Source organism: Chamaea fasciata, unplaced genomic scaffold (genome assembly GCF_029207755.1).
Source record: "Chamaea fasciata isolate MVZ Bird 193981 ecotype frontalis unplaced genomic scaffold, bChaFas1.0.hap1 SCAF_4, whole genome shotgun sequence".
NCBI lineage: Eukaryota > Metazoa > Chordata > Aves > Passeriformes > Sylviidae > Chamaea > Chamaea fasciata.
Window position 1 is genome coordinate 30737775 of NW_027094089.1, and position 18198 is coordinate 30755972.

At 35.9% G+C, this 18198-nt stretch overlaps 1 protein-coding gene across 1 annotated transcript in view; it reads left to right on the plus strand.

Moving 5' to 3' along the window:
* The window catches only part of CWC27 (CWC27 spliceosome associated cyclophilin), a 98917-nt gene that overhangs the window by 68517 nt on the left and 12202 nt on the right, over positions 1 to 18198 (plus strand). The window contains exons 11-13 of the mRNA XM_066181205.1: positions 12 to 109; positions 9074 to 9183; positions 11984 to 12087. Of these exons, the coding sequence (XP_066037302.1) occupies positions 12 to 109; positions 9074 to 9183; positions 11984 to 12087 (312 nt within the window). The remainder of the gene's footprint in view (positions 1 to 11; positions 110 to 9073; positions 9184 to 11983; positions 12088 to 18198) is intronic.

The following is an 18198-nucleotide window of genomic DNA, read 5'->3' on the forward strand; positions in this document are numbered from 1 at the left end:
TCTCTTTGCAGTGAGGAGCTACGGAAGGAAGCCCGACAGCTGAAACGAGAACTGCTGGAAGCAAAGCACAAAAAAGAAGAAAGAGCTTTAAGACCCAAAGAGAAAGAAGGTAAGAGGTTTTGTGTAGATCTTCAGCTAACATTAAGGTTTTAAAGGTTTTTTTTTTTTTTTGTTTGTGTTTCATGTACATAAATGTGGACTATTGTTGAGCTGTAGATTTTTTTTTCTTTCCCTAGGGATGGTAGTAATGCAATGATGCCAGTGTGTAAGGAAATTGTAAAGGTAGCATTTGTTCTCAAATCAGGTAGTATTTCTCCTTCTAAGTGTTCTTTAGTTACATCCATGCTGTGACCTCTTGACTTGGAAGGTCTTTTTGACTTTCTGACGTGGAAAGGTTCTTAAATGCAGATGGTCAACTTTGAACTAAAAGCTACTGACTTCAAACTTTTACGTAAGACACCAATGGAACTCAATTTCAGAAACTTCACTACCATATTTATTTTCCTTAAACCTTAGCAAAATGGGATCTTCAGCTGCCCACTTTGTTGTCAGACAGTTTTTATATTCTGTTGTTTTTCAAATGTGTATAAATTGCTAAGTTTATAATAGCACGTAAGGTGCATATTTTAGTCCAGAAGGATGAAACACCTGTTATTAGCTAAACTGAAGAAACAAAAAAATGCCTTTAAACACTTTGGGGTTGCGAGGCACACTTTTAGAGTGGATTCTTCGTTCAGTTCTCAATACCATAGAAATATGAGAGGAAATATAAAACTTTTTTAAAAAATTCAGATAACACACAAAAGAGGAAGCAAAGATAACATAATTTTTAGAAAAATTCTTGGACTCTTTTGAATAACAGGTGAGCTTGATCAGCAGCATTTTGACAATATAAAAAATACAGTATCATGAATTTGTATATGGAATCTGGCACCAAATGTTAAAAAATTGCTGACTCTGAAAATGTTCTAGTAGTCACTGGATGAATATAAGTTCTCACTGGCAAAATAATGAATGCTGTCACTAGCCATGTAAAAAAAGAACAGTGAATAGAAATACACCAAAGGTAAAGTGTAGTCCTTATGTTCATATATGACAAATTATCTTGAATAGTGCCATATATGGCAGTTCTTACACTATTGCTTCAACTTATCCCTGTTCTGGTGCCAGCTGGTGGACTTCATAATTCAAGGAAATTCACTTTTGCAGTCACAGACTAAAGTAATGCTTAGGCAATAGTTACTACTGTGGTATAGTTTGGAAGGATACCTTTTATTCAAGCAAAAGGATATTTACCTGGGTTGGTGGGGGGCTTGTTTGTTTTTTGAAAGAAGTAGCAGGCCGGCCATAAATGAGTTGAAAATCTGCACATTACAGCTAATATTAAAAATAATCTTTTTATGATAGGAAGGGTCTGTTCCAGTACCTATTGAGAATGATGGATGGCAGGAAAGAACCTATTGAACTAGTCAGTGGATTACCTAACTAAAAATCTTAAAAATAAACATTCTAAAATTTAAGGCAAAATTAAAATGACGTTAAGTGAGATGCAAGTACTGAAGGATAAAATCATTAATGAACATGTAGTGAAAGATTTCAGGTTTGTACTAGAAAATGAACTGAACATGAATTTACACTCTGATGTGGCAGTCAGTGGTATGGTGTTGCTACAGATGTAGTACCTGTAGAAGTGTGGTTGTATTATTGCACTCAGTTCCAAGTATTGTACCACCAAAAAGGATAATGAACAATTTGATAAAAATGGACAGCACCATCCAAAACTAGCAGAACACTATTTGAATAAGTTTATTAGGAGATACGTGAAGATATATGTGGTTTTTGTAGGGAGGGGGATGGAAGAGTGAAATCTCAAAGGGATGAAGCATACCTTTATTGTGAAACAGAATTTACAACTGAGGAATAATAGAATAGACTTTAGAAAGACTTTATCTTGAATATAATGAACTCTAACGTAAGTAGAAGTGTTGTACCAAGTAAGTAATTTTAATCCAAAGTTAAAAACACTTAGTCATTTTATATTTATTGGCCTGAATTTTCATCAGTACAATCAACATGGAGGACAGTCTGCTAAATGTATAATAGTTTGCCTATTCCACCTTAGTTTACGTATAAGAAATTGTACATATTTAAAAAATACTTCTATCAGGAAGTTGATGTGTAAGTAGCAGTAGTTTTTTTCCATTGTTCTCTGCCTATTCTGTTGGGGAGTGTGGGATGGGGAGTGAGTTGTGTCATGCTGTATCAGGTATGCCTGTGCAGATGGTGCAGACACTTGCAGTGTGTCTGCCTATGCTTTGAGCTGGCTACATTAGGAAAAAATGTTAGTTCGCAGGCTATGTAACCACATTAATGTGATTCTGTGCCTGATTAATAAACACTACATCTCAGCCAAAACTTGCAACCATAGTGGGAGAAATTCACTGAATATCACAGAACAGTGAGAACAAGACTTAAGTCATACTGGATAGGATTGGGTCTAATTCTGAGAGGATGCTAAGGAAGGGTCAGCAGCATGACACATCTATTTTAAGCCTACTGCAAAGATCTTTATTAGTATTGGCATCACGTTTAGTATCACTTCTTCAAATTGTTCATATTATGTTTATCTGATATTTTTCTGTATTTGGAGATTAGATTATTTAAGAAAGACTGGAGAGTGAAAATTTAAGTGTTTACATTGCTTCAAGAGGTCAGAGAAAAAAAAATAATTCCCTCTGTACATGTTTGATTTTAACCAGTCTTCCAATTTCTGAATAGTATTGTTGACTATGCCAGACTGCTGTCAAGACCTGACTTTAAATAAGACGTTTTTCTTTTATGTTACATTTGTTGTAGTGTTGCCAGATATTACATCTAACACAATCATTTGAGTGCTGAATTAGTTCAGCATTTTGAAGTACTTGGTCAAATATTCCAAAAAGATACACTTTTCGAAGTTCTGTAGAGTAAACGTGGGAATGTACTTCAGTGAAATCTGCTTCAGACATACAGCATCTGCCCAGTTAATTACGTGTTGGTTTTAAATAGTAGTAGTATTTAGGAAGTAATATTTCAGTTTTTCTCGTTAGAACATTTTTATAAACCAACAAATAATCTGTGGACGATGAAATTTAATTGTCATACATGGGAAAACAGAAAAGCTGTAAAATACTGTCTGAGCAGGGAAACCTAACAACTAATGTAAAAGCCAACATTCAATTCTACCAAGGCATGTAGTACTGAGGCATTTTCTGCCTTTTTTTAAATTGTGATATGAAAATCAAATGATTGAAATGTTCAGAAAATTCTCAAAATCAACTGAGGATTCCAGTGTAACATTATGTTTTATTTCTGTTTTTTTATGAGGTTTGGGTAATGTCAGGGGCACTCAAAGAATTAAGCCCTTTCTTACATGTAATATCTTACAACATACTTTCTTGAAGTCTGGGACTTTAATAGGCTTTTGCGCCCTTCAGAACACTTTGAAAATAATAAAATCCATATTTTGATGGTTTGGGAACTTTGCAGCATAGATGCATTAAGTATGAAGATTTTTTCAGTAAATACAGTAGAGCTGCATTGTATTAAAGTACCACCTGGAATGTGTCATCTTTGCAAAACTTTGTTTTTTCCCACTGTTTACATTTTTTTTACATTTAATCCCCTAATATCCAGCATCCCAATGCAGTCCCCTTCCTGCTAAAGTGAATACTTTTTTACTTTTGTCTCTCTGTCTGCAGAAGAAAGGACAAAACCTAACTCTGAACTAGCTTTGATTTTAGTAGTAATATTAAGCGTGTACTCAAAATCCACCAAAATTTGAAAATTAATTATGTTTTAGTCTAGGATGTGCCTAAAAGCTATCAAAGTTCAGAAAGCATTTACTAGGAACTTAGAGTTCGCACTGTTTTGCAAATCTGCACTGGTCTTTCAAATAAGTGTTTTGAAGCTCTAGGAATTACTTGTAAGAATTTGAGTTGGCTAAATGAACTAGTAAGTTTGTTCTAGAACTGTTGCATTTTTCCCTGTAGCAAACTAAAAATATAGTAATCAGTCCAACCCTGGAAGCTAATTATGTATGCAAATGTATTGAATTGCTCACAGTTGCTAAATATTTCCTGACTCTTACCTAACTTCTTGGCAAACAGTGGCTCTTCTGGATCTTAGGCAGGCCAGAGCTATCAACATTACCTGAACAGTTCTTGAAGGTGCAAGGAAAACCATAAATAGAACTAGTCCTAAGCCAAAAATATACAGCAGAGGATGTTATTAATTCTCTCAAGCATAAAATTATTTCGTAATGTTTTTCTGGTGTATTTTACACTACTTTACACTAAACTCTATTTGAAGTTTCAGATACATAACATTTAAAGCTGTATTTTTTTTTCTAAATTCTGGAAGAAGTGCGCTTTTTGTCTTGGTTATTAATTATCCAAAGTGACTCTAAGTTCTGTATTTGTAACTTGTTCAGGAATTCTATTTTATTCCTGAAATATTACAACATATTAGAATTTCTTTTATAATTTGTGAGGATTTTATTTGGTTTGGAGCAAAAGCAACTTCTCTTTTTTCAGTCTCAGTAAGATTTTTAAAATGAGTACTGCATACCTTTACAATTCCAAAAGAATGCAATATAAACTGAATATTGATGAGCTGGAAGTGGAATATACTGAACTAATACAGGAATGTGTTTTAGGCACCTTATTTTAATTCACCAAAACATTCAATCATGATTTCTTTCTCTTCAAACAAGAAGCTTTTGAGGTTTTTTCCCTTTTGGTGTTTAGTCTAGCTATGCCATGCATTTCTTGGAATTTCTGTCCAGTAGGTCTTTTATCATATGAAATGTGTTATCTGAGTTGCTGAAGAGTCCATTTCAGATACTGAAAAAAATTCAAGGGCCCACCACATTTCAAACAAACACAAACCCTGCTAAATAAACTGGGATGCCTTTTTATATATGCATCTTTGTATGTTCTTGTTATCTTACCTCTGTTCTGCATAAACTCGTGATTACATATGGAAATTGCATTGCAGTAGTTAATGGGATTACTTTAGCATATCAAGAATGTTTTGTAATGTAAGATACATAAATGTGTGTAAAAATCTCCATGCTAGCTGTATCTCATCAAAGAAAATAAGTCTTTCATTGATCCTTTTCAATGCTATAGGCTCTTGCTTTTTTGTGGTGACATTATATCTTCAGAATCAACATGTGCTTTTCTCTGTCACAATATGTGTTGTTTCTACCCTTCATGTGTGTTTCTGGTAATACTTTTGCCAAACCAAATTCCCTTCTTTTTCTTACAAGTGTTTTATGCACAGCTTCATTATCTCTTTCTTAAAAAGGAAATAAAATCTGTCAAATTTTATACAGATTCTAATTTCAAGAGCAATAATTACTACAAGGTTTGTTGAAAAAAGTTTGTACTGTGGAAAATTGTATTCATACTCTCAGACCTGCATTTGTGTGAAATCGTATCTTATCTGTGCCACAGTTGGACTTCAGGCCTTGTTATGGCAAAGTTACCCTACCTGCAGGGCTAGAAATGGAGCCCAGTTTTTAAGAGCAATAACAATGCGAGCCTAAGCAGTGATCATACGGTTCTGATCTACCACAGGCAGCTGAATTAGAATTCATATTTCTTGATTTCATGAAATGGAAGATAAAACTGCAGTTTTGAGAACAGAGCAATTCTGATATATTTTTTTGTTGTTGTTAAGTGTTTGTTATGTTGTTAAATGTACCAGATGCTTTAGAGATTAAGCCTAAAATTACCAGACTTTCTTTTCTGCTTCACTTCTTGTTAGGAATTGATCCATCCCTAAACCATCCACTCAGTTCAGTTCAATGCCCTTGGATCAAGTTTTGCCTTTGTTATACTTCCTCTGTTTTGTAGTTAAAAACTGACATAATTTGAACTGTTCCTTATTTAAGTGTGAGCAAAATAAGATCTTCATATTTTTTTTTAAATCAATCTCTTCCTTTCTGGTTTAAAGACTTCAGAATTTCCTCCTTAGCTTCAGACTGTCACTGTAAACCATGTCCCAAACCCAAAGTTTTCGGTTAGATTACACCATCACGTTGGCATGTATTGGCCATAATTTCAGGAGAGAAGAATCTGTCTGAAAGAAAATAATTTACTTAAATGATTTTGCCACAGTAAGATGAAGACTTTCTTGGTAGTAACTCAAGCTAGCTTACGTAAATAGCAGTGTACTTATAAATTCTGTTGAAAGTAGGATGAAATGTGTTTTCAGTAAGGAAGGTTATCTGTTGGGGTTTTTTTCCCCTTACCTTCCTTACTGACAGAATATACACAACAGCTTGTTCAAACTAAAGAAGAAATTCTTTGCTTCGTGTTACTTATACTCTTTGTGGTTAGATCCTCCTAGGGAACAAGTTTGCAAGAGTCCTTTAACTTAAATTATCTTCTGCATCATGTGATACCTACATTGAATTTGTTATTTCACTTCTGTGTATACATGCCATTTTTCATTAATTTTTGTCTGAATAAATCCTCTTAGATTAAGGAGATTATTGCCAAAGTCACAATCCTTATACTTCAACTGAACCAGCAAGCTGGACCTAAATTTATTAAGCTTGATATAAGGTCAAGTCCATCATGCAGTGCTGTTGTTCCTCTTATTTTCAATTCAGCTGCAAAAGGGAAATCTGGGTTGCAGACTGGGAGTTATGAAGTAGCAGGCAGCAATCTACTTTCAGATTTTAAAAGGTTTCATCCCACCAAGTCTCTCTCTTCTGGACTTTTTTTTTGCTTGCTAATTACTTGTCAGACACAAAGTAATTTTATCAAATAATTCCTGCATATCAAAAATTTAATATATTATTTCGATTAAAAAGTACTCTGTGGCTTTGTAATCATGGGAGTTTTCAAGTTTTAAAATGTTAATAACCCATTGACTTAGGGGCTCTTGAAAATCCTTCCTGTTTTGTTGCTTTAAATGCTGTGTGATAGGCTGTAAGATTTCATGAAGAAATACAAGCATGTTTTTAAGTGATTTTAGTGAAAGATGTGAAAATATGATGCATACCAGGGCACAGCTCTTTTGGTTGCTCACTCTGAAGTTAGTTCAAGTGGATCTGATTATATTTTATCTGAGTTATAAAAAGGCTTTCCTAGGAGGCAGAGAGCATGAAGTTGAGGATTAGAAAACCTCTGACAGGCAAAGACCCAAAAAACAATAATCTCAAAAGAAGGCTTTAACTGAAATTTAAATTATTTGTATTAACAGTAAGTGGCACACATAGGAGTGTGATAAAAATGTACACAACTTCAGGGGAATTTTATCCTTTTTGTATGAGAATTGTGTTTGAGCTGTACTTCATTAGATTAAATTTTAGTCAAAAGACCTGTATGACTAAAGATCACATCTTTAAATTCAGCATATGTATATCATAGGGTGGATTCCAGGTTTACATGTTTGCGGCCAATTTGTGACTGGCATTTTTGTACGTGTTCAAGAACACTCTTCTCAGTTCTTTTGCTTGATCATGGAGTAAATGTGATTCCCTTCAAAGCACTCATTTAGGTAAATGTCACCTGGTTTTCATAAGGAAGCAGATAGTTTTGTGCTTCAAATTATTTATCTAGGAGCTTAATGTTAGTAAAAGAAGATGTTGTGTTGTTTCCGGACAATCAACACTTTGGATACATGCATTTATGCAGAAACTAATGAATTATTTTGACGAGGGGTTGGTCTTGAAGTAAGAATAGGATTATTAATTAGTAGAAGGAATTGACATAATAGGAGGAAGTATTGACCTTTGTCATTATGTGTGGTAGTTTTTTTGTGAACTTCTGTTCTCAGTTCATTTGATATTATGCTGCTTGAGATTTTATGGCAGATTTTATTTCATTCATGCAGCTGTTTACTCATCCCTAAATGTGTATGTTTATGAATTTATCTATTTTGGTCATTCTGGAAGATGGGTTTTTCTTTCTTTATCTTGCTGGTACCTGTCATACTCTGGTCATGATTATATCCAACGTAACTGGAAAACAGCAAAAAACCTAGCTCTGAATGGTATTAAGTATTTTTGATTATTTTCCCTGGTAACCTTTAAATACAATGTAGAAAAGGTTTAAATGTTGTTTAAATACAGTATAAAAATTAAGATAAAAAGTAAATAAGATGTTTTATTTGTAGAAACATGTAAAGCAAATATTTTATATGTAGATATATTATTACAAGTTTATTTCCTTTTATTACAATGTCCTGTGTTTATAAACTTCATAGAAGACTTGAGTTGTGAAAGAAATTTAGTTTGGAATCAGAAACTTTTTCTTTATAGCTGGTAACAACCTGGTAACAACAAATTCATTTAGATTTACAGTTCACCAGGCTGAAGAAAATAATGTGAAAGTATGGTGTTGATCAATTTTCCAGTTCCATTTTTTGTCCCATTAAATTATTGATAATTAATTCATTAAGATTTTAATGGGACAGTGAATACTATACAGTGAAGACACTGTTAAAAAAGATAAGAATAGCTTTTGACTCATCCATATATCACTTTGTTATATAAAAAAGAGTTTTTTCGTGATTGATAAGATGGACTCTGTTTAAAATTTAAATGTTACTGGGTTTTTTCCCTATTGCAAAATCAAGGATTTGATTTGTGGCTACTTCAGCCTACAAAAGAAGAAAACTGAATTTTTCTATAAATAGTATTTGTCTTCTTTTGAACATATAGTCACAGAATATTAATACACATAACATTTCAACTGCTACAAGAAAGATCTGCAGAAATGAAGGTCACCTGGTTAAAGGAATTTCAACAGTTTTCATCAGAGGTTTTATTTCTGTTATCCTGCTTTCCCTGGCTCCATAGTAAAATATAATTGAAACAAAAATCTTTCGACTCATTCGCCGCCCAGTACAGTGTTGTGTTTTTCATTTCAGCAAGTAGCAAATCATTCTACTGCTGAGAAAGCAGTACAACTTAAATGTTTTATGGGAGTGTTTTTCTTGGTATTTTATCTCCAAAAAGACACTAAATCATGAAACCAAATTAAATTTGTTTAACCAAATATGTTTCCTTATTCAGAGGAGGACCCTGCTCCAAACAGTGTTGTTGAAGAATACCTTCAGGAGAAGAGAAAATATGAAGACAAGCGAAAACAGCAGCCAAAGAAAGGAGTATCCCGTGAAGATCAGGTAATATTTTGATGGCCTGGGCAACAAGAATCCAGAAAATGAATTATGTTCCTTTTTGGATATGTTTATCTCTTCATTTGTATAAAAGAAAAGTTTTAAGATCTGTTGTTTCATTTTCCATTAAAAGAAAGTTATTATTCATAAAAATAAATATTTTAATTACGCAGGTAGACAGGTTAGTGAATTTTCAATGTGTGTTTGAAAGGGCTCCCAGTTTAGTTATTAAAATCTTCTGAAAGGAAATGCTAGTCATGAAGAGGTGTCCTTGATTACATTTGTGAGAGTTTGCATTTCTTCACCTTATGCTTTCCTTGCCCTAAGGTAGCACTGGGACAGAAGTTCACATATTTGGCATTTTTTCTAGCTGGGGTATTTAACATTTTAAATTACAGTTCAAAAATATTAAATTCATCAATACTTCTTGTTGTTGTGAAATGAAAGAAATAGTTTATAAGTACTGTAAAAAGAGAAGCTGTTTTAAATACAATGAAAATTATTATTCAAAATTAGTTGGGATGTCTGTAGACTTTAGTAGGCCAATATGGGCAAAATAAGGTTTGCTTTACAAAAGTACATGTTTTTTCTAGAATAGTCTGAGATGATGAAATATATGAAACTGCTTGTGAAGTGGAAATACCATCAACTTAAAATCTGTGCTGTACATCAAACTCATTGGTTTGTAAGAGCATCTCAGTTCAGCTATGAAGATGTTCCTGTTCACATGTTGAATCTAGAAGAGATTGGAAACTTGATGCTTAGTAACTTCAAAGCAGCATTTGGCAAACCTTTATATATGCAGCAAGCTGATTTAGCTCTAAACTAAGAAGTTTATGGAAACTTTGTACATTCAAAATCCTGTTATCTTTGAATCAAAGAGTACTAAAGCACTGTTGGCAGTGTGGATCAAGGGACTTAAAACCTTGTCTAATGAATTTATATCAGTCCTGTACTGGACATCACTAGAAAACAAGATGAGATGATAGGGAGATATATTCTAGTAGATCTTAATTTTTATATACATAACCTTGCTGGCAACTATTCAACAATAATTAATCAAGTTCTTTGTAATCCATTTCCCTCGTGGAGAGCCTCTTCTAGTCCCACGCCCCTTGTAACTGATCTTACATCACAATACCATTTTGCATCCTCAGTGCAGTAGTTAAGGAAGAGGGAGAAAAGGTATGTTTCCCTAAAATACTAGAAAATGGAAGTCCTAGCCCTTTTACTCCACAAGGGTCAAATTTTAAAGTTATTTGAAGCACAGTATAGCATGTAGTGATTCACTGCAAAAATGCCTACTAAGATATTTCAAAATTATTTCTGTCATCAGACCTATTCACAGGAATGCTGTCAGTAGAGAAAATTAGACAAGACATGGGGAATGTAGCTTTTTTTTGGTCACATTTTAATATTAAAAGGGTCAGTTTGTTTCCTTCTGATGGCCTAGGCAAAGATTTGCTGTCGCAGGTGTTTCAAGTAGTGTTCATCTGCAGTAGTATGGAAAGCTATAGATCTATAATAATTTGCAGGCAAAAATATCCTCAAAACTTTCCTCTCTCTCATCTTAAACAGAAGATCAGACAGAAAATAAAGAAAGTAAATGCAAAAAAAGTCCTCCAAAATCTGCCCTTGGCAGTGCTAAAATATGTTTTTGAAAGAATTCAAAAGCCAGGAAACTCCTCAAGTTAAGATTGCTCCCAGAAGGAAATTTGATTCCAGTGAACACTTCTGGTATTTCCTATTTCTGTTTTCTATTCTTGTTTAGTTTTTATTCTTTTAAATTTGAAAAACTTGACCAAACAAAACTACACAGCCATAGAGAGGTGTTTTACAACATAGGTTGCCAGCCTATCACCTACAAATCAAATGTCACCTGCCACATAAATTCAGTTAGGCACTTACTCCCTGGTGCTTTCATTTTCAGGAATGTCTCAAATATCAGGATAAAAAAAAAAAAAAGTAAAAGAGCTGTGGGCTGTGCAAATTATTCATATGTTCTTCACTTTTTTTTTAAGAGCCCCCCTCTACCATCACAAGGCTCAGGCCTACGACTTTTGTATAATCAAACTCCCATTTGAGATGATCAGAAACAAGAACTATGGTATGATCTTCAGGTGTCATCTGAGATTCGTTGACTTCATGGTCCCTGAAAGATCTGGCAATGTCCTGTTGAGAATAGAATAGCAGATTTAAATGAGTATCAGCTTTATGTGTGCAGCATAACAGCCTGTATCTGCAGAATTAGTTAAGCTGGTTCATTTTATTTGGGACAAAAAACTTTTAATTTTTTCAATGTCCACACATAATTTAAGAAGTCATCAACACAAGGTATATAAATATCAGTTAAACTGGGTCTTCAAGGCTTGAATGGTTTGTAATTTATACAGTGGATTGCTTTAAAAGAGGACAGTAGCATGTCCAAAAAGTAAAATTCATTGTCAGTAGTGTTATTTAATCAGCTGTTTTATTCTGTTAGTAGCTACAAGTATTTGTTCCTTAAATATGCCTTTTTATTTTACTAGATGGTGAGAGAAATGCTTTTTCACACCTGACAGGCCCTTCCCTGCCTGCTCTTGTCTCAGCACTGCCTTCCCACTCTCTCCATGGGTGTCCTCCATGCAGTCCCTCTCTCACACCCACCATCACCTCTCACTCTACTTGCCTCTTGAAAGTGTTTCTTCCAAATTTGTATGAAAGATCACTCTCCTTGTACTTTTTTCTCAAAATAATAAAAATGTTGTATATGCCTACTGGTGTGTCGAAATACACAACTTCTCTAAAACCACGTGTGTAATTTCAGACACTGGCATTATTGGACCGATTTAAAACCAAGTTAACCCAGGCAATTGAAGAAACTCCTGAAAATGAGCTTTCTGAACCTGACATGGATAATGACGAAGGATGGTGAGTATTTTTTGTTTGGATTTCTGTGTTTACCAATAGAAATCCTGCTGTGTTAACATAGTCTCACTAGCAAGTATAAATTGGAGTAGCAGAAAACACCAAATGTGAAGGCAGCTGCTTCATTAGGAGTCAGCTAAAAGGTACTGGTTTAGCACTCTGAAAAATAAGGCATGAGAGTACATGATATTTAGCATTCTGTAGTTTCAAATCCTTCTAAAACTGTGTCTTGGGGGTGGTAATTATTTTTAAATGATGGATGAGATGAAGATAGACTGACTCATCTGAAGTGTAGGATGACCCCTACACAGTGGGCTATTACTGAACTTAGTAAAGCACTGCAGATGTTACTGCCTCAGTGCCTCCCAGTCAAAGAATCAGTGTGTAACCTGTTGTCTCATGTTCATCTTTCATGCAGACTACCCACTAATCAATAGGGATAAAAATCAAAATGGATTGAAGTGTGATCTTGAAGCTCTAGGCTGCATGCTGTTAAGTGCTCGTAAAAGTATACATAATGCAAAAATGCATAAAATGCCTGGAAAAAAGAAAATAAATCCTAACAAAAAATTTTGTAAGGATATGTCATCTCTGTTTATAAGGCAAACACTACAGCTGCTCCAACAAAATAAGCTGTCTCTGACCACAGTTTTTTTGATAGTTGTGTGCATAAGCCATGGGAGCTACAGCAAAATCACCAGTAGAACAAACTTTAACAAAGTTCTTGGCAAATGTTTTAAGAGAGCCAGAATTTCTGTATTTCAGATGACTTAAGATTATTTTGTTGCTTCTTCAGACAGTGTTTTCTTCCTTCATTATGTCTTTTCCTACCTCGGGCTCTTTGAGGGTGAGAGATAACATACAATGTAAGTTTCAAGATCCTTGGGTTTCACTGATATTTTGAGATCCTTCTGAGCTACCAAAGTGCTTCTAAGTCCTCCAAGAATTACAGAGCAACTATTTCACTTGGAAGGGTCTTAGAAAAATCATACAGTCCAACTGCCTGACAGCTTCAGGGCTAGCCAAGAGCTATAGAATGTTGTTAAGTGCATTGTCCAAATGCCTCTTGAGCACCGACAGGCTGGGGGCTGGGGGCTGGGGGCTTCCTCTCTGGGAAGCCTGGTCCAGTGTTTGACTTCCCTCTTGGTAAAGAAATACTTCCAAATATCTGGTCTAAACCTCCCATGTCCAGAATAAGATTCCATTATCTGGCCTTTTTATGAACTTGATCTTGATATCAAACATTTTCTTGTCACAGTAATATGACCAGTCTTTTAAATACTTCTATAGAGTTCAAACATCCCTTTCGTATTTCTTTCTGAGTAACTGCTGGTACCTAATTGTCAGTAATGCTATCCACTGTAATTCCTACTGAATGAAGAAGTGCTGTAATTTCAGATTATGAAGTTGTATTTTATACAACTTTTTTATTGACAGTAATATTACATTCAGAATTGCACTAAAACAAATACTTAGAATAATATGAAACTAAGTAATAGACTAATGTCTTATGAATTTTGCAGTTAAGTAAGTGTTTATGTTAACTTTACAGACAGAAGGGTCTGTCTGTTTTCAAATAATTTACTTTTCAGCCAAGTAATTTGTAAAATATATGTTACACAGATTTGCTATAAACAACATTAACAAAGCAATGAAATCTTCTGAAAGCTATTAATTATTGTGTGAAGCACTCAGAAAGTTGAATTGCATATTTTGCGTTGTTTACATTTTCAGTACCTTTGTTGTACAGGAATATTTGAGATAACTATAGTGACTTCATGCTTTAATATTCTTTCTTAATTTGAATCTACTTCTCAAAAGACAGTAATTTTACTTTATTTGATTTTTGTGAAATACGATTAGTGTATAACATATGCATATATGATACGCACAAACAACATGATTCCTCCAGGCCATTTTGTAGGTCATGGATGATGTTTTTATGGGAAGGGAAAGCCTGCCAGTGTGCTTTGCTCTACTGTCAGGGTGTGTTATCTGAGGTAAAATGATTGCCTCTAAGACATTTTTATGTGTCTATGAGTGGCCACACATTGAGGTATAATTTTCATTCTCTGTCAAGATAGAAACCATTACCAATTTGTTATGTTTTCTTTTGTTTGGCAAACTTCTCTCTGCATATTTGGCTGAGCTGCTGTATTGGCATGGCGCATAGCAGACGTTTGGGCACTTTTCAGCAGCATTCTACTTTTTATGCAATAAAAAATGAAGAAATATGACTCTATTGTAAACAGTGTGTATGGTGTTTGATAATTATTACCAGATTTTACTGTCTAAGAACGCATCTGAGGAACTGTTGTGAGGAGTGCTGAAGAGAAATGCATAAGACTAAGTTTTAATGTGGGATCAGAATCGGAATCTTTGCTGAGACATTTTATTGCAACCTCTACTGCTCTTGAGAATGATTATCTATATTTGCTGCAGCAATCAAAATCCAATTTCCCTTACAGAATTCCAAAATATCATAATAAACATGATATCTGCTCAAAGAAGGGGTTAAAGAATAAAAGTGTCTGACAGTAAGGAAGTGGACAGAATTTTACAGCATCTGGGTACCTTAGAAAGACATTCTTGATCTGAGTTCTTCCAGGCTTTATTTTCCTTGTGGCTTCATATTGAGAACTAGTGCTTGTGCTTTCCTCTTAATGATTTTTTAGATGTCCTCAGTACTTTTTGATTACTAGTTGTTCTTCATTTGCTTACAATCCAAATAAGAAGGACTCAGATGTGTTACTAGATTCTTCTCTTTCTTAAAGGTTGTATAGAGTGCTGTAGAGGTAGGTAGAGATTATTGGACAGAACTCCGTTACATTCTTGGCTTAAAATCTTAAACAAGACTTTTCCCCGAAATGCAGGTAAGGTCAATCACAGTGGCAGTGAGGTGTCATTTGCTTAGAGACTAAAATTGTGAAAACCAAGTATGTCACAACCGAAGACCCAGCTGGAATAGTTTGTCTAGGTGATACTTGCCACTTGCTTTACTTGATTGTATTTGAAAGAGGTATTTTTAATTTGCACAGGCTACACTTACTCAGAACACTGCTGCTTCTTATTTTGTTTAGCACTTACTTTAACACGTATTTGTAACAATTGTAATATTATGTAACGTATAATATTATGTAACAGTTGCATGCATGTGATACCTATTCAGGTAGTAATGACACTTCAGGGTTCTGATGATAATATCAAATCGTTGCAACTGTAGTCAAACGCAGATTTAATTCCGGAAGGTGTTACAGCAACTGCAGATAATGAAACTAATGATGCAGATCCTGTGAACATGACAAAATATTTTTCAGAGAGAGAATCCAGCAATGGGATAAAAAAAATCTAATACAATCAAGTATTTTCAGAAATTGTTTTGGTTAATCTGTGCAAAATATTCCTCTTCTAAGAGGATAAGAGTGATACTTAGTACTGTAAAACACCCATCCATCAAGTAATTCTGAGAGTTCCAAGTGCTTCTTTCAAAATGTGAAATCTGAGACTAGATACAACACTCAGCTAAGTCTTTGTCCATGTTGAGGGGAAGGATTACTTTTTTTTGTTGCTGCTTTTTTCATTCCTGGTTTTCAATCCTTTCTAAGCCAGAGATCCTTTCCTATTCGATGGTTGCCAAACATAGTTCTGTCCTGTACCCTTACTGTTGGTCACTCTTATTGGAATTTCGCCCTTGCACTTTTTAAATTGTACCCCATTTTTCATACTCTTACTCCTGTTTGCCAAAATCACATGAATTCTAAATATTCAAATAAACATTCAGAACGTCATATTATGCATATGTTCTGTAATTATATTCTTCTCCAGTAGAGTCAAGTGGAAATGAACTAACCAACCATTACCACATTGCAGTTTTCACTTTGACATTGAACTGTGGCTGTCTACTCCTAAAGACAGGGCACTCCTAAAGACAGGGCTCTCCAGCTGAATTATACATGCTTGTGAAATGTAAGAAATAAACCTACAGTTTTCTATATGGATACTGGCTTTTGTGGAAGGAACAGATTCTCTGCTATAAAAATACATATCATGTCCTTAACCAAAATTCTGGACTTAGACTCTTCTCTTTCTGATCTTTTAAAACAATTGGATGCTTCCTGAAACTGCAAGGCATTTTGGCACACTGAAGCTAGACCGCTTTTGGGTTGGTGAAATTTTCGGTAGTAAGGGAGCCACCACATTGCTTTTTGAAAACTCACCTAGTTGCCAAGTCGATTTAGCACATACCTATGTAGAATCTCCATTATTTATACAGACTCATGGACAAAATGCACAAAAAGGTTCAGGTATCGACTCCAGTACCATTCTTGAATTTAAAACTAACAAGTAACTGAAAACTCAGGATGATCATCACTCCATACCACTGAAATACCATACATTGCATACAAAACCAATCAAGTTTACAGAACCTTATAAGACATGTGTCTTGGTTTGGGAAGACAGGTATCTGCCAGGTAAAATTACAATCAGAGGTTCTTTGGCAAAGATTTGGGAAATAGGAATAGCAGTTCTTTACTAGTATGTAATACAAAGCAAACAAACACACACACACAAAAAAAAAAACCCGCCAAACAACTACAGCATTAATAACAAACGAAAACAGTACCAAGAACCTTGAGGGCTTTGTTTCACAAAACCCAGGGCAGTTTGGTTTCGGTGTCCCTGCAGGATCCTCAGAGCACCAAGCTGAAACAGTGGAAAAGTCCCGGGCTGGTAGCTGGGATGGCAGGGTGTCCCGGCAGGCAGGGGCAGGATGTCCCGGCAGCGCAGGGGGTGCACGGTCACACTGTAGCAAGAGGAGCAGCACTGAAGAAGCCGAAGGCAAGGCAGTGCCTGGCCCAGCTCCTGCGGGTGGCAGGGAAAAGTCAGGATTCAGGCCGAACCGGTGATAGATTTCCCAGGACTGGATCCCTTTGGCCACAGTGAAACTCTTCCAGCCAGCAACAGCCGTTCTCTCTCTCCCCGAACGCCGGAAAAAGAAGAGCACGCAGCACAGCTGCCTCAAACTTTGTCTTTTACCTGCATTATCTCCCCCTTCCACCTTTGTCCACCTCTTTGTTTCGGTTAAGTACTCTCAAGTATCCAACACTTGGTCTCCTTGGTAACTTGTGGGGTAAAAATTCTTTAGAGAAAGAAGGAACAAACCTAACCCCCAACAACATGGAAGAAGGTTAGGAAATCATGATGGGTTAATTTTTGGATTGATTGAAAAGATATGCCCATTTGTTCACTTCTTGGGACTGATGCTCTTTAGTGTCTTTATCAGTGACAGAGGCAGTGGCACCGAGTGCACCCTCAGTACATTTGCAGGTGACAGGAAGCTGAGCAGGGCAGGTGACATTACAGAAAAATGGGATGTCATCCAGGGACACCAGGACAAGCTTGAGAAGCAGGTTCACGTGAGTGTCATAAAGTGAACAAGGCAAAGGAGATGCATCTGGGCCAGGGCAATCCCAGACCCAGAGCAGCCCCACCCAGAAGGACCTGGGGGTGCTGGAGGGTGAGAGGCTGGACATGACCCAGCCCTGGGCACTCAAAGCCCAGAGAGCCAAACGTGTCCTGGGCTGCATCCAGAGCAGTGTGGGCAGCAGGGCCAGGGAGGGGATTCTGCCCCTCTGCTCTGCTCTGCTGAGAGCCCACCTGCAGTGCTGCATCAGCTCTGGGGCCCCAGCACGGGAAAGACTTGGGCTTTTTTTAAGCTGAGATGGATCACAAAAATGATTGGAGGCAAGAATATCTCTCCTGTGAGAAAAGGCTGAGGGAGCTGGGGTTGTTCAGGCTAGGTAAGAAGGATCTGGAGAGACTTTGTGGTTGGTGGTAGGTATTTCAATAATTAAAGGATGATTAAAAGAAAGAGTGAGAATTACTTTTTACTTGGGCAGATAGGGACAGGATGAAGGGTGATGATTTTAAATTAAAAGAGGGGAAATTTATATTAGATGCTAGGAAGAAATTATGTACTCAGAGGGTGGAGGCACAAGAACAGGTTGCCCAGAGGGGTGGCAGATGACTGACACATGGCAGTGGGGTTGGACTGGGTGACCTTCAAACATCCCTACCAACCCACACCAATCTATGATTCTATATTATGAACAT